General features: G+C 56.9%; 10 protein-coding genes across 10 annotated transcripts; 6 read left to right on the forward strand and 4 right to left on the reverse strand.

The window, feature by feature from the left end:
• Positions 1-149: 149 nt before the first annotated feature.
• On the forward strand, positions 150-2,214 carry N657DRAFT_655187 (ATP-sulfurylase; the record flags this gene model as incomplete). Its single annotated transcript, XM_062794576.1, has 5 exons — positions 150-318; positions 454-481; positions 539-721; positions 819-964; positions 1,019-2,214. 5 exons carry the CDS (start codon positions 150-152, stop codon positions 2,212-2,214), a joined length of 1,722 nt encoding a protein of 573 aa, XP_062648834.1.
• A 1,034-nt stretch (positions 2,215-3,248) lies between these two features.
• N657DRAFT_570658 (uncharacterized protein) lies at positions 3,249-6,029 on the forward strand (the record flags this gene model as incomplete). The annotated part of the gene is made up of 1 exon (XM_062788753.1): positions 3,249-6,029. One exon carries the CDS (start codon positions 3,249-3,251, stop codon positions 6,027-6,029), a length of 2,781 nt encoding a protein of 926 aa, XP_062648835.1.
• A 1,115-nt stretch (positions 6,030-7,144) lies between these two features.
• N657DRAFT_679852 (uncharacterized protein) lies at positions 7,145-10,500 on the forward strand (the record flags this gene model as incomplete). The annotated part of the gene is made up of 3 exons (XM_062796222.1): positions 7,145-7,201; positions 7,275-7,660; positions 7,725-10,500. 3 exons carry the CDS (start codon positions 7,145-7,147, stop codon positions 10,498-10,500), a joined length of 3,219 nt encoding a protein of 1,072 aa, XP_062648836.1.
• A 90-nt stretch (positions 10,501-10,590) lies between these two features.
• N657DRAFT_643869 (uncharacterized protein) lies at positions 10,591-11,631 on the reverse strand. Its single transcript, XM_062792637.1, has one exon. It carries the CDS (start codon positions 11,330-11,332, stop codon positions 10,655-10,657), a length of 678 nt encoding a protein of 225 aa, XP_062648837.1. The 5' UTR covers positions 11,333-11,631; the 3' UTR covers positions 10,591-10,654.
• Positions 11,632-12,930: 1,299 nt separating this feature from the next.
• N657DRAFT_655190 (dioxygenase-like protein) lies at positions 12,931-14,099 on the forward strand (the record flags this gene model as incomplete). Its single annotated transcript, XM_062794577.1, has 3 exons — positions 12,931-13,191; positions 13,277-13,758; positions 13,829-14,099. The coding sequence occupies 3 exons, from the start codon at positions 12,931-12,933 to the stop codon at positions 14,097-14,099; spliced, it is 1,014 nt and encodes a 337-aa protein (XP_062648838.1).
• A 49-nt stretch (positions 14,100-14,148) lies between these two features.
• N657DRAFT_570215 (DUF1613-domain-containing protein) lies at positions 14,149-15,660 on the reverse strand (the record flags this gene model as incomplete). Its single annotated transcript, XM_062788712.1, has 1 exon — positions 14,149-15,660. The coding sequence occupies one exon, from the start codon at positions 15,658-15,660 to the stop codon at positions 14,149-14,151; it is 1,512 nt and encodes a 503-aa protein (XP_062648839.1).
• A 916-nt stretch (positions 15,661-16,576) lies between these two features.
• Positions 16,577-17,466, forward strand: N657DRAFT_351722 (eukaryotic translation initiation factor SUI1). Its single transcript, XM_062786929.1, has 5 exons — positions 16,577-16,705; positions 16,898-16,972; positions 17,075-17,167; positions 17,225-17,367; positions 17,431-17,466. Exons 1-5 carry the CDS (start codon positions 16,666-16,668, stop codon positions 17,443-17,445), a joined length of 366 nt encoding a protein of 121 aa, XP_062648840.1. The 5' UTR covers positions 16,577-16,665; the 3' UTR covers positions 17,446-17,466.
• Positions 17,467-17,987: 521 nt separating this feature from the next.
• N657DRAFT_616278 (uncharacterized protein) lies at positions 17,988-19,399 on the reverse strand (the record flags this gene model as incomplete). The annotated part of the gene is made up of 3 exons (XM_062790491.1): positions 18,648-19,399; positions 18,366-18,569; positions 17,988-18,233 (listed from the first exon to the last, which is right to left on the reverse strand). Exons 1-3 carry the CDS (start codon positions 19,224-19,226, stop codon positions 17,988-17,990), a joined length of 1,029 nt encoding a protein of 342 aa, XP_062648841.1. The 5' UTR covers positions 19,227-19,399.
• Positions 19,400-19,489: 90 nt separating this feature from the next.
• N657DRAFT_643875 (uncharacterized protein) lies at positions 19,490-21,082 on the forward strand. The gene is made up of 2 exons (XM_062792638.1): positions 19,490-20,037; positions 20,122-21,082. Exons 1-2 carry the CDS (start codon positions 19,758-19,760, stop codon positions 20,784-20,786), a joined length of 945 nt encoding a protein of 314 aa, XP_062648842.1. The 5' UTR covers positions 19,490-19,757; the 3' UTR covers positions 20,787-21,082.
• A 1,045-nt stretch (positions 21,083-22,127) lies between these two features.
• N657DRAFT_643878 (uncharacterized protein) lies at positions 22,128-24,988 on the reverse strand. Its single transcript, XM_062792639.1, has 6 exons — positions 24,744-24,988; positions 24,599-24,678; positions 24,444-24,476; positions 23,533-23,877; positions 23,260-23,471; positions 22,128-23,172 (listed from the first exon to the last, which is right to left on the reverse strand). The coding sequence occupies exons 1-6, from the start codon at positions 24,803-24,805 to the stop codon at positions 22,288-22,290; spliced, it is 1,617 nt and encodes a 538-aa protein (XP_062648843.1). The 5' UTR covers positions 24,806-24,988; the 3' UTR covers positions 22,128-22,287.
• Between the last annotated feature and the right edge of the window lie 228 nt (positions 24,989-25,216).

The following is a 25,216-nucleotide window of genomic DNA, read 5'->3' on the forward strand; positions in this document are numbered from 1 at the left end:
CTCTCCATCGCAGAAGTGTCCACAGCCTGAACCTTGATCTGTCTCGTTTTCCTGCACCCTATCTTCCCTTCGCTTCTCAATAACCCCTTTGCTTGAACTCGCGGATTCCACAGCCTTTGCTCGACTCGGCACGGTACTAGAAATCAGACATGGCGAACACTCCCCATGGCGGCGTCCTCAAGGACCTGCACGCGAGAGACCTCCCTCGCCAGGCCGAGCTCGCGGCCGAAGCAGAGACACTGCCGGCACTCCTTCTCACCGAGCGCCAGCTCTGCGATCTTGAACTGCTGCTCAATGGAGGCTTCTCGCCGCTTGAAGGTTGGTTGAAGAACCCCCACCTCGGGACAATTTCGCTGGATGGTGGGGCTCGCATAACCCCACCATCACTTGCCTCACTCCCTTCGTCCACATGCCCGAACGGCAACAAGAGCTGACCAATTGGCTAAAATGCAGGTTTCATGAACGAGCAGGACTACAATGGGTCTGTTGTTTTAGGAAGAGGAGCAATTGGACCGGGTGCTGACACATGTGCCTGCAGCGTCCTCAAGGAGAACCGCCTCGCCAACGGGGCGCTCTTCAGCATGCCCATCACCCTCGACGTCGATCAGGCGACCATTGACGAGCTGGCCCTGAAGGCCGGCGCCAGGATAACGCTGCGCGACTTCCGCGACGACCGGAACTTGGCCATCCTCACCGTCGACGACGTTTACAAGCCGGACAAGTAAGCCGTTTCCGTCTCGGCACAGTGCCAAGGGTCGCGTCATTGTGTGGCACAATGACAAAGATTGGGAGGGTTTGCTGACCCGGACACACATCAGGACGCTGGAGGCCAAGGAGGTCTTTGGAGGCGACGAGGAGCACCCTGCCATCCGGTACCTCTTTAACACTGCCAAGGAGTTCTATGTGGGCGGCAAGCTTGAGGCGGTTAGCAGGCTGCAGCACTATGACTTTGTCGAGTTGCGCTGTAAGTTAGCCTGAGAGCGAAGGAGGGCCGAGGGGTACTGACCTGTAAACACAGACACCCCCTCTGAACTCCGTGCTCACTTCGACAAGCTCGGCTGGTCCCGGGTGGTTGCCTTCCAGACCCGGAACCCGATGCACCGCGCCCACCGAGAGCTGACGGTCCGTGCTGCTCGCTCCCACCATGCCAACGTCCTCATCCACCCGGTCGTCGGTCTCACCAAGCCCGGTGACATCGATCACTTTACCCGCGTCCGCGTGTACAAGGCTCTCCTGCCCAGGTACCCCAACGGCATGGCCGTCCTCGGCCTGCTGCCCCTAGCAATGCGCATGGGTGGTCCGCGGGAAGCCATCTGGCACGCCATCATTCGCAAAAATCACGGCGCGACACACTTCATCGTCGGCCGTGATCACGCCGGTCCCGGAAAGAACAGCAAGGGCGTCGACTTCTACGGCCCCTACGACGCCCAGTACGCCGTTGAGAAGTACCGTGACGAACTCGGCATCGAGGTGGTTCCTTTCCAGATGATGACGTACCTGCCCGACAGCGACGAGTACGCTCCTGTCGACCAGATCCCCAAGGGCGTCCGGACGCTCAACATCTCCGGCACGGAACTGCGCGCGCGGTTGCGGAGTGGGCGTGAGATCCCCGAGTGGTTTTCGTATCCTGAGGTCGTCAAGGTCCTGAGAGAATCGCACCCGCCCAGGTCACAGCAAGGCTTCACGGTTTTCCTGACGGGCTACCAGAACAGCGGCAAGGACCAAATTGCTCGGGCGCTTCAGGTCACGCTGAATCAGCAGGGCGGCCGCTCCGTGTCCATGCTGCTGGGTGAGACGGTCAGGCATGAGCTGTCGTCCGAGCTCGGCTTCAGCCGCGAGGATCGTGACAAGAACATTGCTCGCATTGCCTTTGTCGCCTCGGAGCTGACGAGGTCCGGTGCTGCCGTCATCGCCGCGCCGATCGCTCCCTTCGAGCAGGCGAGAAAGCACGCTCGCGAGCTCGTCGAGAAATATGGCGACTTTTACCTCGTCCACGTGGCGACGCCGCTCGAGTACTGCGAGAAGACAGACAAGAGGGGCATCTACAAGAAGGCCCGGGCGGGAGAGATCAAGGGCTTCACTGGGGTTGACGACCCGTATGAGCCTCCCGCCAAGCCCGATCTCGTGGTTGACTGCGAGAAGCAGTCAGTGCGGTCCATCGTGCACCAGATTATCCTGCTGCTCGAGAGCCAAGGTCTCCTGGATAGGTTCTGAGGGGCCGGCAAGCGTAGGGTATCTGGAGCTGAGGATGCGGAGTCTGGATTGTTTTCGGGCTGATATAGCTAGCGAGCTAGGTGGCATACCGCAAGCTAAAACCGTCGGCAGGCATATAGAACTGGAAGGGTCTCAGACATGAGCCTCGATCAGCAATGCGTGAAGGAATTCGTATGCCTTCAGGGTTTGGTTTCTATTCCCGGATGGCGGTTGCAAGTCGCAAAACGATTGGGCGCATCTCCCGCATCCTCCTGCGGGCAGCCAGCGCGTAGAGCCATGTCGCATTGTTGAAGGGTGGGGAGTCAGGTCAGCGCCCAATGAAGGTCCAACAACTCCTTGCCCCTCTCAAATGTCGTACGAAAGTAAAGGCAGGCATGCTCCGTGGAAGGGGAGACAGTTAATATCGGTTAATCTGACGTACACAGTGATACCGCGTAAATTTGAACGTGCTTCCGCTGAGTGTTGAGACGTGGTAGTTCAGTGCTGTGGAGTGGTTCGACAAGATTCGGAGCGGTATGGTAAACACATCAGACAGTGGGCCGTTAAACATCGGCCCGAAACTAACACTGTCATGCAAAGCATCTCCGCAGACTCGCGCTCACATCTGCCTGCGGAAACTCTCTGCCAAGCTGGTATCACAGTACGCATACTGTTTTAGACGCCGACCGAATCACACTGCACTGCCCAATGATCATCACCACCGCCCAATACCACCCGAAGCAATGACACTGGCAGACTCGGCCGGTTTTAGGCATGACCCAGCAACAAGCTCTGCATCAGTCAACCACTTCGACAGTTACAATAATCGAGTCAGCCCTTCCGCACCTGGACATACCATCGCGCCGTATTCGAGGTGTTGCGAGCTGATAACAGGATTCCTACGCTCTGGTTGGTCCCAGCAATAACGAAGCCGACCAACATCCTTCGTCTGCGCCGCAGTTAGCTACTGTACTGTGCGGCTTCACTGGCTCCCATTTACCGCAGCCGTGCTTTACCGTCCCTAGGGCGGGCAATATACCCTGGCATGGTCCATTATGCCGTCTTCTAAAGATCGCGATGTCGATGCCGTCGACGACCGCCCGCGCGATAAGCCACACCGATCCAAATCCGAGCGGAAAGAGCGAGAACGAGAGAAGGAAAAGGACAAGGACCGGAAAAGAGATAGGGATAGGGACAGGGAAAGAGACAGAGACAGAGCCCGCGACGCCGACCGGGACAAGGACTCGCTTCTGTCCTCCTCCCTCCGCCATCACTACACCTCCTACCGGTCGCCGAGGTCTTCCAAGTTGAGGCCAACCGACAGCGAGACTACCTCTCGATCACACCGACGCCACAAACTGAGGGACATGGACAAGGATGGTTTCGACGACAAGTCGGCGGCCACCAGGTCTATGACGGACCTGGTGCCGGAGCTATTTAGGGGCCTGGACAGCGAACGGGTGAGCGTGCCGTATCCGTCATTCAGCAAGGCACACAGCAAGGAGGCCCTCCATAGCAAGGAGGACGTCTCGTCGCCTGCCGCCCGGCGGACAGACCCGCTCACACCAGATACGACCGACCTTGGCGGCAGCGAGATGAGGCGGTCCAAGTCGGCCGACTCACCACCTGCGGCGCGGAAGACGTCGACGGCACGGCCAGACGCCCGTCAGGACGACAGGCCACCGTCACCGCCGGAAACTGATCTGTCGGCTCAAAAGAGGAGACCCGAAAGTCCAAGATCGGTGAAGGATGCAGACCATATGGACACCAGGCCCTCATCGAGAGGCTCATGGGTCTCGGGGTCCACGTCGAAGCACGAATCCAAGTCCAAGATATCAAAAGCATCAAGTCAGGCAACCTTTGTCATGCGGCCAGCTCCCTCGGTGAGGGCTCCTCGTGGTGCAGACTCCCGAGCAGCAAAGTCAGAGATCACTGACGCGTCTACCGTCGAGCCGGGCTCTACCGCAACTGCTCTTCCAAGGCGGAGCGCGTCGATAGCCAGAACCTTTCACACAGAGGGAGCGGATTCATCGCCCGAGTCAGCGGTAGATGTGTCGCCCATGACCCCAACGCACGCACATGAGTTTCCGCCGCCGCCGCCGATAATGCCCGAAGAGAAGAACCACTACTCAACATCCGATGTACACCACTACTCGACATCTGATGTACCGACCCCTTCCGCAACCCCAGCGTTCGCCCCAGGACCCCCACCGCCGCCTCCGCCTCCGCCTCCTCCACCGGCGCTTAACCTCCAAGAGGTTCCTCGAGTGGATTATCTCATGCAAAACGGTGGCTTGCCACAGCCTGTTCCTAGGCAATTTCTCTCGGTTTTGCCACGACAGAACGGCACGCGACCATCAAACCCACCACTCCAAGGCGCCGAAACGCTCTTTGCGCCGTTCTTCAACCTCCTCAACCAGTACCAGACGGTCCTCTCCGGCCACGGTTCCATCGCCGTCGCTACCGGTCATCGGACCGTCGCTCGTCGTCTGCTGGACCGGCTAGAAAATGTTTTTTCTCGTGATCTCTCACCTGATGGCTGTCCCTGCATTATGTGCGAGCGATCAGGTCAGCCTCATCGAGGACTGGGATGGGGCGAGGTGCTTGAGCGGGTCAGCGGGAGGGTAGATCTCCCTCCATGGCCGCCATTCGACTTTTCTCTGTTAAGCAGCAAAGCGGTAGAAGACCTCGCCGACATCCCGCCGCGGCCATCGTCACCGGTGAAGATGGATCCGGACATTGCAGAGGAATTTAGGGAACACTATCTCCGTCAGACGAAACGGGTCCGAGCCGCAGTCGACAAGTGGATGTCCAATTGCGAAAAGACTGCCGCTCCGCCGCCGCAGGATGTCGACGACGAGACCCTCGCCTTCGCCATCCTCACCAACCTTGAGCAAGAAGATCGGCCCTACTTCAACGCCCTCCTCGCGGGGTCCAAGGAGCTGCCCTCCGCGATGCGCGCCCCAACGCCCGTCCGCCGACCCCGCAATGACTATATCGTCAAGTCGGGTCTGTCACTGCAAAGGTTATACCGCCTTCACCAGGCTCCTCGCGACGCCGAAACGGCCGTCTACCTCGTCAAGAACCCAGCCGTGCACGACCTACTCTACACCATCTCCGACATCAGCACCTCGGAATGGGAGATTTTAACGTCAGGCCGCTTCGACGGCTTCCTCTGGTCCGGCGCCGAAGACGACGGCATCCCCTTCGGCGAGGGGCCCTCCCGCCTCGCCACCCCCGCCAGCGGCATGTTCCCCCAAGGTCCTGCGTCGCGCATCATGAGCCCCACCGGCCGGCCCATGTCCCGCACAACGACCCCGTTCGGCCCCTTCTCGCGCGGCCCAACCCCGGCGTCGTTTCTCAGCGGCGTCTCGGCTGCCTCATCGTCGTACCCTTCCAACCGCGCGGCCGTCACGCACGACGAGGAGGCCGAGGTGGCTGCTCTGGCGGAGCTGGAGAGGGAGATTTTCAATGGCATGGAGGCGCTCGAGGACGCGTTTGAGAAGCTGCACGAGCAGGCCATGACCGTGCGGGACGGGTTGAGGCGCCGCGGTGCCGCCCTGCAAATGAGTCTGCAGCAGCGGAGGGGCGGGTTCGGCTCCGGGAGGGGCATCGATGTGCTGCCGCTGTCGGGGTCGAGTGGGGTGTATGATCGGCCGGCTTGGGCGGATGAGGAGAGTGTTGATGGTGCGGATAGTGAGTGGGGCGGGGATGATATCAGCGAGCTCGCCCCTGATGACTCGGCTAGTCAGGTTAGTAGTAACCGGCTAAGGAGGCCGAAGAGGAGGAAGGAACGGGCGACGCCGGCGCCGATTGAGGAGGAGGATGAGCAGTGAGAAGGGAGCAAGGGAGAGAGTGATCGGTGATGGGGAGGGATGGGGTAAGATATCATCATGGCCGTGTTACGACGAGGCAGCAGGCATGGGCTGTTTGTTCAGCGGACTGCGTTTCCTTCAACATTTGGTTGCTTCAATCGGCTTTGGATGATTGGTGCATCCTTATGGCGATGGCGAGGCGTCTGCTTGGCGTGTTTATTCTAGTTTTGGGGATACCTGGCTCATATGGACAATGGCAACATGATCACTTGATGTGGGCATGTCCCACCCAGGCCGCCTCGGACTCGCAAACGACTTTGTGAACAATGAGGAAACTGCATCAGATACGGAGTGCCAGGTCGGCAGGTACGTGACTGTCTCAGGTATGTGACTGTCCTAGGTACGTGTGACCGTCTCAGGTATGCCAGTCAGAAATGGAAAGTGCAACTTGACATCTCTTTCGGTCGGTAAGAATCCGCATCAACAATCAACCAATTCTCCGAGGTATAACCCCTCCTCGCCGTCAACTGTCTAAACCTTCGCTCATCTCTCTTGGTGAATCAACGATCTCGACGATACTTTGCCAGACATACTGACAGAAAACTTGAATTAGGTAGATAAATCGTACAGGCAGTGTTTAAGGTCTTCAATGCGCGGGACGAGACCACGTAACGAGAGTATATGTTCCTCGGCTTTCCCATCGACCTTCCTTGCTTCACCGAGCTCGACCATCGATGGCTTTGGGTACGGAGAAGCTAGAACGCCAATATGTGGTGTAACCCTGCCGCTCCCTGTGCCTGGCTTTGGCATACCGAAGAGGTAGATACAATACCTTGCAGTGTGGCTGTGCATGCATCCTCTATAACCCCCCTCAACCAGCCTGTGGTTTGGAGAAGCCGACGCAAGGCAGCCCGCGAGGCTGTGCAGAGACGCGCATATGCAGTGGTCAGGGCACGGCGCAACAATGTCCTTGGGATCATGATGCTTCCAATACTAGAGCCATCTCCTGCCTCAGGAAAGTCAACTCCCGGCGCAGACGAGTCCTACAAGCTACGACAAGCTTCTGTGCGGTAACCTGCCGAAAGACCTTGGCTTGTTGAGGTAGTAGCCCTAGAAGGGCTGGCTTTCTTTGTGCAATGGACCCTGTTTCGATCACGGCATCAGCAATTACACTGATTACGGCAGCTGGCGCTGTAAGTCATGAGAATTCCTCGTCACAACCTTCCTAATGCCTATCTCCCCGACCTCTAACGTCACCAATTGCAGGTCAAGACGTCGCTCCAGCGCCTCGCGCACTCGCTCAAGACTGCCGATTCACGCATCACTGAACTCTGCAATGAGCTGGTCAATCTTACGGCTTTCCTGGAGGCCGTAGAGCGCACACTGAATGGATGTCGTCCGCTCGACTCAGCCTGTGTGGATGAGGACCTCTGGCACCAGAGCGAGCTGTGTCTCGTGGATTGCCAGGTAACGCTCAACGAGTTGGCTGTATTGGTGGACAAGGTCAAGCGTAAAGCCAGGACCAGGGGCTTCGGATGGAAAGTGCGCGCCGCTGTAGACCTGAGCGTTTACGGCCCGGACATCGCCATGTTCAGAGACAAGCTTCACAAGTCCAATTGGGCTCTGCAGACTCTCCTCCACACCGTCACCGTGTAATATTACGAAGCCCTGTCCCTGTTCATGGAGGAGAGTGTGCCAAGCTAATTCAGGGCTTAGATCGCTCTCTCTCCGAAACAATGCCTCCCAAGACATGATACTCTTTGAGCTCGACCGGCTCAAGTCGTCCATCGACGAGGCGCTGCTGGCGTCCCTCCGGCCGCCTCAGGGTTTCAGCCAAAGCCTCTCTTCCGATTCGCGTGTCGCACGCAACCTGCGCAACCTCGCACAGGCTGCCAGACACTTCCACTCTGCCGCCAGCTCTACCGCCAGCACCGTTCGTGACCGCGCCGGCAGTCTGCTTGGCGATTTACCCACTTACCGCCGGGAGCGCGTGGAGACGTTTATCAGGTCTGCGCCTAGCCACATTTCTCACGCAGGTCGCGAGACACCTGCGACAGCAGCCTCGCCTGCGTCAGGCTCGGTCCGCAGCCCGACATCGCCCACGCTCGCTAATTCTCGGCCTCTTCGGGTAGCACCGTCGACTATTTCTCAAGGGTCTGTTGCCGAGGACGACAAAAAGAACGACGAGGAGGATGACGAGGTAGAGTTTGAAGAGTTGTTCCTTGACGGGCTCGAGGACCTTGCCAAGGACAGCATTCGGCGTAAACAGTTCGAGAAGGCCATATCGCTACTCACCCAGGCGATTCAGCGAACGGAGAATGCCAGCTCCGTCAAGAAAGATATCCGGTGGCTACAGACCCAGCTAGCGTTGTGCCATTTCTTCAGGGATGACTGGAAGCATGCCGAGCCCATCGTCTCTGCCCTGGCAGCTTCCGCAGAGCCATCCTCGTACTTGGCCTCGATGGTTTGGACCATGCTCCATGCTTTGGCGCTCGCCTATCTGTCGATGTATGCGTTTGACAACGCCTTGAACATGTGCAAGAATGCTATTCAGACGCAGAGGAGGTGGGCGAGGAGCAGGCAGCTAGATCGGCGGGATGTCAAGGGCTGCGCAGAGACGACCGGCCTCCTCGCTACCATCTTCGAGATGCAGGGCGACTTCATCGCAGCCGAGATCTACCGGCGCCAGCTACCAGAGCACTTTATCTACCACCACTGCTCGAACCCACGGGAGTTCCTCGCCGGCCAGCGCAACCTTCTGCGGGGAATTCTCGGATACGACCTGCCGGATTTCTGTGACAACCGTCCCGTGAGCGGCCTGCTCGGGTTCTACGAACTCTCCGGAGGCTCACAGCATGATGCCTCTGTACCGCGGCTTACCATCTCCCGCAGATCCCGCACGGTCACAGGCAGCGGGGACATGTCACCGCTAAGGGCCAGTCGCCATCAGTGGGAGAAATTCGAGATGGACACGGGAAAAGAGGTCGTTGTTTCCGCGCCTGAATACTCCGCTGACAAGACAGAGGAAGGTGATGACGAAGGCTTGTCAACGGCTTCGAACAGCCCGTGCAGCACGACAGACATTGGTCGGATCAAAAGGAGAACCACAAGGATTTTTGACACGCGGCGTGGTCGACACCGAGAGTCAGTTATAGGGGGCGAGGAAGCCGACTCGGGAGCTTTCCCGGCCGCATCTCCTCTCCGACAGTGGTTCGCCAAAGGCAATATATTCGCCATCAAGCCGTCCAGAACTGTGCTGCGGAAGCGACCTAACATCAATCGGACCGCTCCTCTTCTCTTGGACTCGGACCGCCCAAAGACATTTCGCGTTCTCCGCGTACTGCACACCACCGGTCCCAACCTTGACTCGTCTGAGCCGTCTACTCCAAGTCACGTTTTACCAGAGACGAATTCGAGGACATTCTTCAACGGCCATTCCATTCCAGAGCTGTCTGGCGAAACCCGCAGAGCTTGTCCCTCACTGGAGAGTCTCGCGGGTAAGCAGACAGGCAATGCTCCCAGTCGCAACGGTGATGATGTCCTGTATGTAGACAGCTTCCCATACCACGGTCTCGAACCCCAGCCTGTGAGTCACCGTGTCGCAATCCTCCCGGATCAAAAGACCGATAATTTCACCGTCCGTAATGGTGCTATGTATGTCGACTATTTCAAACGCCGTCGCGATGGAAGCCAGCCTGTGTATCGGCAGACGCCTCTAGGAGCAGGCCAATCTTCAGCGGCCATGGAGGCTCCTGCGGGCCAGCTGAAGAACGCCCGTGCCTTGGACATGCCCAAAACCAGCGCCGTTGTTGAAGAGTCCAGTCGGCAGGCTGTCCCCGCAGAAGCGGGGCGTCTGATGACTGGTTCAGGCTCTCAAGAGACGAAGGAAATCGGCACCATTCTCGCCGGTCGAGGCCGTGACGTGCTGCGACGGGCTGTAGCACACCAGCACGAGCCTGGCACGGCAATTCTCTCACAAGGAGGAGCCGCCACCCTCTCAAGGGTCGCAGCTATTCTCGCGAGTTTGCCCGATGCCACAAAGAGTATGGATGCGAATAAGCTCTTTGCGACAAGACTCGAGCTCGCAGCCTTGTCGGCGCGCCTAGAGAGATGGAGCGCTGATTCCACGCTCTCTCGGGACCTGCAAGCCGTTATCCGGTCTCTTCCCTGTAGACCTGCTCCCTTGAACGAGGGACATGACTCTGGATACGAGTCGATGGGTCATGAGTGCAGCGATGACGATGACGGCATGCTGTTGGACGGGAACAACTCGGTTTCGGAGCCTGAGCCGAGAGATACGAAGCCGCAAGAACCAGCAACATGCCACGGGGAAGGCAAGAGTCGAGGGAGAATGGAAGAGTTGAAGAGACGGCTTTCCTGGGTGGCAGGCGATGAAGCGTCATATCTGGCGAGGCCTGGGAGTCTCCAAGCTGAGAAAGACTTGGAAGTGTTGGACGCGAGTCAACGTAAGGAGGATAGCAAAAGGGGGTAGCGAACCGTGGCTTCGAACTCGCAGGGCTGGTTCCCATTATCTTTACGACCGAGTTCAGGTGGTTTAAAGCATAGTTCAAGAGATATAGTCATTACTATCAAGGTATGTATGGGTATGGTACCTATGTGAGGAACGAAATTTCACACCGAGTCTCTTATGAAGCATCCGGCTTTGTGCTGCCAGCCCCTTTGTCATGGACGAACGCCTGGAGATTCGAGTCCACGGCGCTGAGTATCGCAGTAGTGGCCTCAACTTGCCACTTCTTCAGCATCGCACCTAGTCCCTCATTGCTGTAGTCCTTTGCGGTGGCCTGGTCTTTGTGATACTTGACGCGGATAAACTCGCCATCCACGGTGGCCGGGTCGAGCGAGAGGGAGACGAGCGATTTGAGGGTCAGCGTCTTGGGCACGAGCTTGGGTTGCCAGGTTATCTCGTGTAGGAACTGGATGAGATCTTTGTCGTTGGTGATGATCTCGTGGCCATGGCTCTTGGCCTCGCGGAATACGTAGGACAGGCCGAACCACTGGCTGGCAATCTTGAAGCGGTCGTCGGCGTAGCCGACCTCGTCGTTGTACACAGCGTCAGGGGTATATCTCTGCATGCGCTCCACCGTGGCGCCCATCTCGTAGAGCGAGATGATGTCGTCGACTAGGGCCTTCCGAGCTGGTGATAAGGGGAACGACTTGCTCGGATTGGGCGTGTAGTCGCCCGTCGGGTCGTTCTGGCGCGGTTCGAAGAACTTGCCTGGGAGCTTGGGATCGGTCGGGAAATGGACTTTGCTGGATTCGCTGAGGCTTTGGCCTTGTGAAGCGGCAAGCGTGGCTGTCGTCATTTTGGCAGTCCGGTGTAGTAGCACTCTAAGCATTCTTCCACAGGTGAGATGGTGTGAAACTGTGAGAAGCTCAATTTGAGTTGACAGCCTCAGGTCAAGACAGAGCGCGACCACATTTGATGACGTCAATGCTAAGGTAAGGGAAGCAGTTCATCGCTCACACGCCGTTCAGTCTTGAACGTAATCAAATAACCGCGAGGATTGTCCACTGCGTATTTATGTTTTACGAGGCATAAGAAAAAGGTGGTGATGAATTGACAATATTGGCCAACTTGAACTTAAGGTTGCCTCTATTCTGGTTCTGGTCACATTGTTGCGGGGTTTCAGTTCTGTATGTTGGGGAATGACATCTAAGTTATTCCCTGTTAGCGGCCTCCTATGAGTATCTGGGAAGACTGACCAGGCAACGGCATGCTTGGCCCTGTTCCAACTGATGTACCTCGCTAAGCATTCTGTTAAAAGCGGTAGTTAACGTTACTTCTTCTTGGTTTCTTTTATATTTACACTTATATTTAAGTTATACTTTGGAAAAAACTAGTATGGTTATGTAATTCGGGTTCAAATATTAGAGCTTAAAGACAACGCAATTCAATTAAGCATTGAACTAAACTACAGATTTGTTTTAAGGTTCTTGCTACTAGTGTACTTATGTACTCGTAGAAGAGTAGAGCAGTGCAGCTACGGTAGGGCAAGTAGGGCAAGTAGGGCAGCAGTCATCATATTTAAGAATAGAGCATTCTATCGAATACAATTGCTAATAGTAGATTGACGATTCGAGAGGTAAAGGATAGTGAGCCGTTCTCACAATATTCTAGCACAAATAGTGTAATCACAAATATCATGTTGTTGGGCTTCGGATATCTATTATGGCTGTTGATGGTAGCGCTATGTGTTCCAGCTGTAACATCTAGTTGCAGCTGTAAAGTCACTGAAATCCTTCGGTCCCGGGATCGGGTTTGGTATTCGGAGAGAGGGAACCGATCGGATCTCGACCAGACTCGCGGGGAACAATATGGTCCCTTGTTACCGGGTCGGCAATAGAGTTGACAAGCGTCAACTCGTCCCTGCAGTTCCACCCGCACCTCCGTCTCAACTCCCGAACCCCTCCTTCCCCGATTTTCGCCCCATGCCCGGCAACCCCACCCTCTGTGCGAGCATCTAGACTCACACTCATCCCTTGCTTCTCCAGTCATTCGTTGATCGCAAGTCATGAGTTAAGAAGACTTGGCCCTTGTAGTGATACAATCGAGTAACGTTAGGAGTTGCGGCGGAGCGAGCTGGAGCCTCTCTTTTTCGGATGCTATTTTCCTGTCCGCTCGTTTGACAAACCCCCAAATCGTCCATCACCGTGTTTTGGAATCCAAGTTCGGCTTACACCTAAGTACATACGGTCGGCGATTAATCAGGCCTTACAAATAAACCAGCCTCACACTACGGCCCACGACATCACTAAAAGGTATCCATAGCTCCTAGCATTACAAAATACCAGCCCGACTCAGGTTGCCCAGCCGGACTGGCCGCGCCCTAACATCGCACTCGCCTCATCCACGAAACATCGACACTACGAAACATCACCAAAGCACAGCCAACAGTCAACCATGGCGAACGACCACACGGAGGCAGCTCCCGCGGGGGGCGCCAACACACCGCCACTGCTGGACCTGACCATCGACAACATCACGCCCAACACGATCCGCATCAACTCGCAGAGCAGCAACGCTCGCTTGACGTACCTGATGGCGCGGCTTGTGACGCACCTGCACGACTTTGCCCGCGAGACGCGGCTGAGCACCGACGAGTGGATGGCGGCCATCGAGTTTCTCATTGGGTGCGGCAAAATCTGCACCGACGTGCGGAATGTAAGCGACAGGACATTTTGCTTCTTTAAGGGGCTATATGCTCCTCTTCAAGTCTGCATATACTTTTGCTGACTTTGGGAACCAGGAATTTATCCTCCTCTCCGATGTGCTCGGCCTCTCCCTGCTAGTCGACAATATCAATCACCCGAAACCACCCGGCAGCACCGAAGGGTCCGTCCTGGGCCCTTTCCACACGCATGACGCGCCGACGCTCCCCAACGGCGCGAGCATGACGTCCGATCCGGAAGGCGAGCCGATGCTGGCGGTATGCACCGTCAAGGACACGCAGGGCCGCCCGATCCCGGGCGTCACCATCGACATCTGGGAGACGGACAGCTCGGGCCATTACGACGTGCAGCACGCGGACCGCGACGCGCCCAGCGAGCGGTGCGTCATGGTCAGCGACGACCAGGGCCAGTTCTGGTTTCGGGGCCTGAAACCCGTCAGCTATCCCATCCCGCACGACGGGCCCGTCGGCAAACTGCTGCAGATGCTGAACCGGCATTGCTGGCGGCCGGCCCACGTGCACTTCATGTTTGGAAAGGAGGGATGGGATAGGTTGATCACGTTCGTGTCTCCCATCCCTCTGATTGCTGCGGGTTTTTTTTGGGGGGTTGACCACTGACTCAATCTCCAGCGCGCTGTATATCCGGGGCGACCCGTACGAGACGTCCGACGCTGTGTTTGGCGTCAAGAAGAGCTTGGTGGTTGACCTCGGCAACGTCGACAAGGAGATGGCCAAGAAGTATGGGGTGGAAGAGGGGACTTGGCTGCTGAAGCACGACTTCGTGCTGACGACGCAGGAGGAGACGGAGAAGCTCCGGGACCAGCTGGCCACCGAGGCGCTGCAGAAGTTGGGGCTAAGCCTGAAGTTGGTGGACCATCTTCCTGTGCCTGATTTAGACTGAAGTAAGCGCAAATACATGCCAGCGTTGATGTAGCCCCTTGTTGGTTCTCTCAGTGGTCGTTTCCCAGAGTCGTGGATCCGGCGACCAACTTGATGACGTTTTCCAAGTAACCAGTAGTGCCGCCGTACCGGTCCACGACGGCTTGGATATCCAGGGATGGGTCCTGATGGCTCAAGCGCTTGCGCCCTATCAGCGCCGTGTTGCGCGTGCTCGGAATGCGCAGCATTTCCTGCTCAACTTCCCAGCCACAGTCCCGCGCAATGTCCGACACCCATACTACCAATGACGAGTATGCCGAGTCCGCCTTGGTTTTATCCTTGGGTGCTGGTGCCCGGTAACGTTCCCCAGCGAGATTGTGGCTGCAGCAGGGGATCGCAATGAACGGACACTCTGAGATGGCCGCGATAATGGGAGTCCAGGGCGTAAGTTCGTCGGCGTGATTCGAAATGATGAACGTGCCCTTGGGGAAGCGGCCATCATGGATGCGCTCCTCGTTATAGCCGTCACTCGACAAGCCAGCCAACCCGTCTCGGCTCACTGGCGGCGGCAGTAACACCAGCTCCCGCAGACTGTCCGCTTCTCCCTCGGGTGTCGCCAACTTGGTGTTGTATGCAGCCCAGGACTTGCGCGAGCGCGCATCGAAACCCCATCCCGCGAATCCTTCCTGGTTGAGGATGTAAACCAAGAGGCCGTTACCGCATCCAATGTCCACGAAACTGGGAAAGCAGTCTTGGTTGTACATGTCAGTCCACAGCTCAATCAGGAACGCGGCGATGCACAAATCCTCAAAGACATGCTTCTCAGGATCAGTGGTCTCAGCCCAGCCCTTAATCAGACTACGCGCGTACTGTTGCTTGAGGCGGGTGTATGTGTTTTGCACACGGGCTTGCGGCAGCAGCTGGTCGTGGTGCACCTTCTTTTGGTAGCCTTCCAGCCGGCCCTTGCCGTGCTTGTAAATGACCTCGAGCAGACGCAGAGCAGTCCGTATGAGCCGGACGGACGAGCGGTCCTGCTCGCTGAAGAAGAGGTAAGAGATGGATATGGACCCGCATGACTTTGCGGCCGTCCACTCGTGCAGAAAGGCTATCCCTCGAACTATGGGGTGATAGAAGGGCATTTCGGAGGGTGCCGAGACATGGGGAAGATAAACCACCAGGGCCTTTTCGGTGATAACGCTTCCATCTCCACGGCCGGAGTAGCGCTCATAGATGACGCAGGTTTGGTCCAGTGGCTTGTCCCTCAGCGTGTTCCGAGGGATGAGTCTTCGGACGATGCATCGTCGGAGATGGAATCCGGCGAATGAAGGAATGGAAACCTCAGATGTGCTCCCGGCTTCCGCGGCGTCATGCAGGATATCTGCGCGGAACAGCCACGACGAGTTGATATTCGGATGCCGGATCAAATTGACCATGACATCGCCAAAGACAGCCGAGTGGAAAGGGCATGTGTGGCGGAAAAGGGGCCGCCAAGATCTAGCTGCCGTCTCTTCATGGCTCGTTGCCGTCTCGACCACAATAAACGGGCTAGCGTCGACGGTCAGTTCCTCGGGCTCGAAGCCCATGGTTTGGGCGATGGGCTTTAAGGGGCGAAGGAGTCGATCGGCACACGAGGGCTAGAGGTAGGTTATTTGCCGTGGTGAATTGCTGGGCGGCTTTGAATCCACAACCAGACCAAACGTTCACGCAGTGGGGCAGGCTCCACTACCTTGGCTACAGTACAACTTCCAACTCAAATATTCTGACCTTGAGCATTGTATATCCGTACAGCTGTCATTCGTAGGATGTTGTTGAAGGCTCCTACTTGGTCTGGACTGCTCCCAGCTGTTGGCCTCTTCGGTCTGAGGCTGTCGGCAGACGCCGAATTCGCTCTGTACTCGACGGACTCGAACCTCGCAGGAAAGTTGAGGTGCTGCTGTCTCGCAGTCAAGCGCTTTGCATGCCGGCAACTTCTTGCGGCAGCAAGTGAACAAGTGAAGGGACTGAAACCTTGCAAAACCAAAAGAGGTCATCGGGGGAAAGCCATGAGAAAATAATGGCCAGGTGCGACTTTGGTTATCTGTAGGGTACCTCGCAGGTCGGGAGAGGTGCAGCCGGAGGCGAATGCAGAATGCCAGGTCCTGCAGCCAGCAGCACGCATGTTGACTTGAGGTGTCAAAGGTGTACAGTACGTGTACGGATGTACAATCCTATACAGATAAGAGATTACGTTAATTATTGTTACTGCAGAGAATGAGCGAGGCGTCGACTGGTCACGCGGTAACTTGATGCCTTGCGGCCTTACGCAATCCTCTTGGCCTCCCGCGGACCCCACATATCCTGGCTCTTCCCCTCCTCTGGTTTCCACTGTCTTCCCTTCTTCCACAACCGTCTTGCCATCCCACAACATCATCGCGTTTTGAGCAACAACCAAAGCTTAACCAACAAACTCGTCTCCCAAATCTTCTCACGTCAGCCGCAACAACAGCTCAGAATCGATTAGCGAGACACATTACAGTCGTCGGTCGCTGCATCTTCAACCCATCAACACAAACCTTTTCTCCCCAAGTCACCCCGCAAACTCCGAGTTTATGTCAGGCGCAACCGAGATCCAGAATCTCAAAAGCCGCGGTATGTCATTTTCATCGCTGCTGTCGCCAACGAGTCGCTGTCCACTGCTTTTTGCGATGGCAAAAGCGTGTGGGCGTGACGCAGATTAATTTGTTTGTCTTGGTGGGATTGGGACGAAACCATCTCTGTATCGCGACGGCAACAAACCTCACCGATTTCCACGCGTAGTCGCTGACTTGAATTTTCATGTAGACCCCTTCGCCGAAGCCGACGAGGACTCGGGACAGACTACTCAAACCCAGGAGTATATCCATATTCGCATTCAGCGTATGTCGCGCCCGTCACTCCACACTGTCGCGTGACCAGTCGGCTCGTACCGCAAGCCTGGTGCAGTATCATAAGGCTCTAGACTGACCAAGACTGCTACAGAGCGTAATGGACGCAAGACCTTGACTACGGTGCAAGGTATACCGGCGAAGTTCGATCACAAGAAGATCCTCAAGGTCATCAAGAAGGAGTTCGGTAAGCCTTCACCCTTCTCCTAAGGCGCGCACTGTTCAGACGCTTACGCTTCATTAGCCTGCAATGGCACCATCATCAGTGACACCGAGTCCAAGGGTATGGGCGAGGTGATCCAGCTCCAAGGCGACCACCGCATCAAGATCCGGGATTTCCTCGTCGACAACGAGTCTGGCCTCGGCCTCGACGAGAAGACCATCAAGGTACGCATTGTCCCGCCGACCCTTCCATTGTACACTGCGAACATGGCCCTAACCGCCTGGCAGATCCACGGCTTCTAAGCCGGACATGTCGGTCGCGCCGCAGCTCAGCGGCCTGGCCTCCTAGAAGGAGCGTCCGGGGCGGGGTTCACTCACAGAGGCAGAACTTATCAATATCTGAGCCATGAGAAGGCCCGCGGAAGGGCTGCGCGGCGCGCAAACATGATACCCGGAAGCCGGAGGCCGGTTTCCTTTTTACTATGCAAGAAGCACGTCGAGGGAGATATGATTTTTAGTCTTGCCGGACATTTGCTCCTCGTCGTTCCTTCAGTTCTGCTTGACAGGACGGCCGTAACCTGCATGTCCCTCCTTAAGAGTTTGCAAGGTTTCGTAGCATTAGGCAATGGAATGGATTGGCAAAACTCGTGCCTACCGCAGTGATGCCCGCAGTGTCCATTTCCATTGGCCTCCGCCCTGTTATGATCGTATATACGATGTCCGAATTTGGTAAACCGTGACCAGCTTGGACGAATCGTGGCCAGCCGCAAGGTTCCAAACCAAGGGAAACAAAACATTACAATAACGCCAGTACAACGCCTCGCCTGTAATCGAATGAAAAGTATTTAAAGCTCTCGGGTAATATCACAGTATTCCATGACACGGATAGCCAGCTTCCCGACCTCGTGGAACACCCTCCGGGCAAAGTTGAGCAGCGGGATGTCGGGGTAGTCGAAGCGGTTCGAGTGCAGCTGCACCAGGAGGGCCACCATGCTGACGAAGCTCGCGATGGAGAAGACGCTGATGGACATGGATGTCTCCTTGCGGATGTTGATCTTGCGTTGGGTGATGTGGTAGAGGACTGTTAGTGTCTGTTTTGCCGAAAATCACGTCAGCATGTCGGTTAGTCTAGTGGGAGCGCGTGTAAGGGGGCGGGGTGCGGGCGGTTGATTGTGTTGTTGTTACACGACAATGAAGAGAGAGATGGATGGATGAACTCGCACAGTAGAGATTACGATCCAGGCCGGCAGGATAAGCCTTGGGTCTTCGAACCCGCCTGTCAGGTGCAAAACCCAGGACGTCAAGTAGCCGTTGATTGCGTCGACGGTCAGCAGCCGCACGATGGTCGCTTGTGGGGTGTAGTTGAGCAGCCAGCGCGACATGAGGCAGTCGGTGAAGAAAAAGGAGAGGTAGCCTGATGCGCAGCACTACGGAAGGAGTCAGTTGGGTGTTCTCGGTGGGTGGCTTGTGGAAGTGAGGGACGGAAGGAGGGCATGCATGCTCACCCATATTGTCGCGAGCAACGCCTCAGTGAGCCGCAGCCTGGCTTCAAACGCGGTGTCGTAGCCCGAGGTGGGTGGGCCATCGGCGCCCCCTGCTCCCCGACCAAGCTTGCTCAAGGCGTCGCCGTCGAGGACCCAGTCGAGGTACATGAGGTGCAGCGTTGCCAGGAGCCGTAGGGCATTCGGCAGTCCGAACAGCATGCCTGGGCCGATGGAGGCCAGGCGGCAGAGGAAGAGCACGGGGTACCATTTCTTGGAAACGCCCAAGGCAACAGCAACGCGGGGCTGGAGGAGAGTTGAGCGGACGGGCCCGGCGCCGACATGGTGATGATCCGGCGCCGTTGCTACTGTTGTTCCACGCCCGCTGCGGGGATGGGGGGCCGTAGATTGGTGGGCAGCATAGTCGGGCACGGAGGATCTGCGAGGAGCCGGGGCGGCTGGGGCCGTGACTGCAGCGGGGGCCCAAGGGCGGGACTCGGAGGAGGAGCGCTTGTCAGCGGCAATGTCTCGATTGTGTGTAGTGGTGCTGACTCCGTTATCCGGCCGTGGTGGGTGCGCGGCTGGCCTCGCGCGGTTGTACATCAAGAACTGTATCCTCGCCCATGGAGCATGTGAATTGGGTGGTAAACGAAGGGAGACGGGAAACAATAACCAAACAGGTTAATTTGGCTGTTCAGGCGGCTTTTCTGGCCCGGTTGAAATGAGTGGTGCGATTGCGAATGGCTCAAACTCGGAACTCAGTGTGAGGTCATTTCGCAAGGGTGCTGTTCTTGCGATCGCGCTGTGCGGGGCCTCAGCATGATAAGCGACCCAAATGCGGTGATCACGATTGGTTTTGCTGTGCAGCAAGACCCACATAATTTTGGCCAGCGCATGGGAATATTTAAGTGGTTCATCGCATGAGAGCTTGAAGAGACCTCTGGCCGCGAACTTAGGCACCTTTTACGACGACGACGCACGGCCAGACGGGGTCCCAACGGCACCGGCCGTCGATCTCAGGAATAACGGGCAAGAGGAGGAGGTCGCGACTGTTTTCGAATCGGTCACAGTTGGAAAGGGAGACGGCGCAGGCCGGGCATTAACAGTTGGTTTCCAAGTCAAGAAGCAACCATCATGTCGTCGTCGTCGAGGTTGGGCTTGAGGGCCCGAGAGCTACTTTTCGCCAGGTTGACAGGTCCAGCGAGGATATGGCCCCTTTCTGTCACTCGGATGTGCCTCGTGCAGGCGCACGGCTTGCACACGTCTCAGTCCAAATCCGCCATGACCCGGGTCGCCGCCGAACATGCCACCCCTCGAATGACGAACCAAGCATCACCAAAAACGGAAATGGCGCAGAAAATGGATGGCAACCTGAGCGAGTGGACGGCAGAGGCTCTCTCCATGGTCATACCAGGTGTGTCTTGCTGAGGTTCCCGTTCAACCGGATCCAGGGGTAGCAAGGAGCCGTAGCTAACGCTGGCTGCGCTACAACCGACAGCCACATTCGTCCTTCCGCCTTTCTCACAGTTCCCTAAACCACTGATCCAGAAACTACGACTCCTAAGCCAATGGGTCCGCATGAAACTTCAGGAAACCGTCGCAAATATGGTTGTCAAGTTCAGCTCCAAACCCACCATCTTCAAGGCGGCGCGCTTCAAGCCCAACCGATCGGCTCTCATCCCCACTGCCAAGGCACTCCACCGGTCCATGGCCGCCGCTCTCGCTGACGGAGACAAGGACACCATAAACAGGGTCTGCTCCCGGAGGCTCGCGGGCTCCTTGCTCGCCAGCATCGACAGCCGCCCGCGAGGGCGGCGCTACGGCTGGGAGCTGGTGGCCTACACCAACAGGGCCTTTTACCCGTCCATCAAGTCCCACAGGATGTCGCCCGGATCCCGCGAGCGCAACGCCCCGGTCGTCCGCCAGGCCGTCGTGGCCATTTCCAGCAGGCAGCGCCGGGTCCAGTACGATGCGCAGGGCCAGGTGATTCCGGGCAGCGAGAAGGAGATGGACGTCGTGGAAAACTTGGCGTTTGGGTGCGTCATCGACCCGAGGACGTGGCAGCAGAGCGAGTGGCGCATCATCGGTACCCTCAAGCCTACGACGGTCGAGGGGTGGTTAGAGGAGAAGAAGCATCTCGAGACGCTGCTTCAGCAACGGTGAGGCAATCAGCAGGGTACCAGAAGCTGGAGCGAAAGCCGGCCTTGGTCTTGTAAATGAGATGTACGATGGACACAAGGGATGTATTGAAGGTGTATATGTGGCGGCAGGATGCCACAAATCCCGTGAAAAAAAAACACTATTATGTGTACTATGGAGCACATATGGTCTCTTGCGCTCTACCTTGGATCAAACAGCGCTTTGGTTCTAGTACGAAAGGCTCAGTGGACGCCAGCTAATACCATCTACAGCTCAACACTCACGGACGCAGCAGCAGCGCCGTCAGAGGTGCTTCGTCCGGTTCCCAGTCCAAATCCGTAAGGATCATCCTAATCAGCACCTAGCTAACGGTTCTCACTTCCTTCCTAAGTCCACCTTCTCATGCACAGTGAGCGCCACACTCAGCAGCTCCAAGGTGGTTTCCTTCAGCTCGTCCACCGACATGGCGCCGCTCTTGATCTTGGCTTCCAAGCCCCTCGTGTCCGGGACGCTGGATGACGTCGGCTTGCAGTGTACCGTGCGACAATCCGCTTGAATCCCTACAACAATGTCAGCTGTGGGTTCCCTCTTTTGAAAACATCCCAAGGGATTTGGGGGCAATGCGCGGTCTCGGGAGCAGGATGGCATCTCAAACAGCTATAAAAAGGGGTGAAAACAGCCCCCAAAGAGAATTCTTGCTTACAGTTCTGTACATTACTCAGGTCTCGCAGGGCAGCCAGCCTATTCTGCGAGAAAGCCTCTTGCCTCTCGAGCGCCACTTTCTCACAGAACGTATTGGCTACTTCCACTTTGGCAGATAATGCGTCGATCTCCCTTGTCAAAGCCAGGTCTGCATCATGGGCGCTGTCGAAGTCGAGGCCTAACTGGGACGCACAGGAGCGGAATTACCAATCGAGTCGAGCCGTCTCGGTTGTCCATTTGTCTTCCAGCCTACGGAATTCTCTGAGCTGGGACTTGAGCGATTCGACAGTGTCCAAGGCATATCCTTGAGCCGCCTCAAGACACTCGGCCGTTAGTTGCTGTCGCGGGGGTTCCTCGGAAGACATCTTGTCGGGAAATAGTCGATATGGGAGTCTTACGTGTGGGCAGAACAATGGATAGACGCGGGCGGTGAAATGGGAACCATCGTGAGGTTGACATATCTTAACCTCTTGGATGCAGACGTGGTCGACTTACCCCCCCCCCCCTGGCACAGCCAAGCGGCAGGACCATGGGCACACACTACAGGGAATCACACTTCCGGATGAAGCGTTTATTCCAGAGGACAGCAAAGCCAGTTGGCCCTTGCAAAGGGACTAGAACACGAGAACAGTGCCCCTCAGCATAAAAGTAAAACAAAGAATAGGGAAGAGAACTGACAATGTATTACCCGACTCTGCGTTCTCTGAACCGAAGCTCGGCCTATTAGTCGTCTGTCTACCTGACCTCAACCGCAGAGCCTTGCTGGGCAGCCTCTACCGAGTCTAGAGGCACCACTTTCCCGTCTTCCACCCTTGTGCCTCCCCTAAAAGAACTTGCCAGTCGACTTGGCCAGACCGGGAGCGTCAGATGAGCTCTCCATGTCATCGCCGAGGTCACTGTGCCTGCCGACCTCGGGGTCAACAAGCTGCGGCGCGCTGACCTCAATGGGGCGGTCAAGCGCATCGAACCGCTGCCCCTTGGATCGAGCCATGATGTACTGGATCCCAAGCCGCAGACCCAACGCCCCAAAGCCCCAGAGCAACGCCCCAACCGGCGCAGCAACAAAGGCCCCGAAGCAGCCCCAGTCGCCAGTGAACAGCCCCTGTTGCAGCAACAGCAACTCGCCACCGAGCCGGGCATCCCCGTAGTACACCGTACCAAACAAGAACACCGTGAACAAGCCCCCCAGCCCGCCAACCACAACTTCGAACCCCCTCCACCAGTAGCACGCATCCGACAGCCCAAGCACCAGCACAGGGATGGTCGCGGCCGACACAATATCCGAGATGAGGTAAATCTGCAAGATGGACGGCGCGCGAATGGCGATGACCACGACGGGAATCATGATCAGCACCACGCCCCCCCTGATCCACCAGATATTCAGCTTATTTCTGAACAGGTCGTTGGACGCGGACGTGACCATGGCCGACTGCAGCGAGTCGAAGGCGGCGGTGCTCAGCGTGACCGACATGACGACGACGAGGCCGACGACCCAGCTGGGCAGCTGGTTGAGGAGGGCGAAGAAAGCGACGGCGCCGTCGACGGGCGCCTCGGGATCCGGACCAGGAACGACGCCCGCCCACACGGCGACGAGGCCCGTCGAGCCGACGAGGGTTATGATGATGAGCACGCCGACGGTCGCGCCTGATATGCCGAGCCAAAGGTCGCGATCAGTTTTGGAGGCGAAGGTGCGGAGCCAGAAGTGAGACTGGAAGGGCTGTTAGCTGAACCTTGTTGTGTGCCGGTTTTGGGGATGCAAAGGTCACACGAGAGGAGTGGGGTGGGTGGGACTCACCAGGAAGAAGTCGTTGGTGAGGATGGCGACGGGGAGGATGTAGACGAGCTGCCAGCCCAGGAGGCTTGCATGGGTGAGACCCGACGGTTCGATCAAGCTCGTGTCGATGTTGGTCTCGACGCCGATGGTGATGGTGGCGATGAGGATCAAGCCAAGCACCATGGTTCCTTGAATGCTGTCGGTGAAAAACGAGATCTTGAAACCTCCCAGCGCTGGACCGACGTGTTAGTCTTCCTCTCCCTTCAAGCCGATAGACTGGACAGCGTGACGTACAGGTGTAGATGGTCGTGATGACGCACTCGACAATCAAAACCGGCAGCCCGTCAAGCCCCGTCAGGAGATTGATGACCTGGCCGATCGCAGACAACTCCGAGACCATGTACAGAAAGAGCGTGACCAGGGTCATGAAGCTGAGGTACAGGGCCGCGACAGTCCCGTATCGCTGCCTAGTCCACTCGGTGAGGACAAAGCCCTGCGGGCACTTGCGGCGGATGATGGGACCCAGCGCAGCAAAGATCAATAGGGGCAAAGCAGACGACAGGGCGTAGACAACCACGCCCTGAACGCCAGCCAGTGTCGCGAGCTGGGGATAAGCGAAGAGAATACCGGATCCAAGGGCTATGGCGGTCAGTATGGTCAATTCCGAATTTGACAGGGGAAGGAATGGGGACAGAGAGGGGAGGGTATCAGAGCGGCAGCACGTTTCCCACGCAAGCATTAACTTGATCGAGTATCACGGTACAATCTCAGCTTCGTTTCCGCAAGACGCTGGCTCTCCCCCGCTTGCCACTTCTGCTCTATCCGTCAGAAAGACGAAAGAGAACAGGAGTGATGGAGGTTGGAGCCAGAGAACCCGCTTCAACTCGGCGCCCGTAGTGAGCCGCAATCTTCACCCCTCTGCACCGCAGCCAAGCAGATCCCCTCGGTCGTCAGGGAACAGCTTGGAAGACGCGAGGCTGCGGAGTGAGGGGCGAAGTCTTGGTGAGGTTAGGGTACGAACCTGTGGTCAGCCTATGGCTTTCCTCGTCGTCTGATACCAGCGTCTCAAGTGTCGCTGTTGGGTCGTTTCTCCCCCGATCAGATCCTCGAGCAGCTGTGTCTCTGCCGGGTTGCTTTTCGTTTGTTGAGTTGCGTGGCTACCGCTCCAATCTCTGGGTGCCCCTTCATTCGCATTGCTCACTCACCGGACGCGATGAAGTTCAGGGCGAGCGGTAAAGCTGTCAGAGAATGTGGTTAGCATCCGTCCTCTTACCTCCGACGGGTACAGAAATTGAGCTGGGAAACGATGAACGAGCTATCCTCGGTTGCCTCTCAGCGCCTCGTGAAAGAAAATCCTAACCGGTCTGAGTTCTGTTGCCCGCGAGGAACTCGCCCTTGCTCTGGTTCCTGAACCTCCAGGCAACGCCTGTTCCGACCATCCTGGGCAGCGCGTTAGCATGGGATTCTCAAGGCGGCAGTTTAAGGAGTCTCGGGTCTCGTCTCACAAGAATACTCCATATGTCACCCAGACAAGGGCGTTCGACGCCTCGAAGGACGGCTGGCCCATGTTCGATATAGGAGGCAAGAGAATACTATTCGACCGCCAATGTTGGTTGTTTGTTTTCCTCTCGAGGCGTCTTGAAAGATGGAGCAGAAAGCATGTAAAAAGAACGCAGAAAACCCCTGAAGGCTTTGGGTCTGCGGTCTTTTTCTATCCGTGACTGGGGACTGCCCTCCTCTGCTGGCTCGGTGGACTGCCGAACTTTTCAGTGCGCCTGACCAATGAATTCCTGTCAAGCTGTCAGTCGCATGAGGCTAACCCATGCCGAGGAAGCTAACGTTAAAAGTGTAACCCTGTGTGACGGCGCGTGGGGGTTGTAGGTTGCAGCTGCAGAGCGGAGACTGGAGCCAAGCAAAGATCTTGACCCACCGGACAAAGAAACCACCCAAGCATCCTCACCTTCCATTCTCATCCACC

This window comes from Parathielavia appendiculata (assembly GCF_033297405.1).
Source record: "Parathielavia appendiculata strain CBS 731.68 unplaced genomic scaffold N657scaffold_4, whole genome shotgun sequence".
NCBI classification, from domain to species: Eukaryota; Fungi; Ascomycota; class Sordariomycetes; order Sordariales; family Chaetomiaceae; genus Parathielavia; species Parathielavia appendiculata.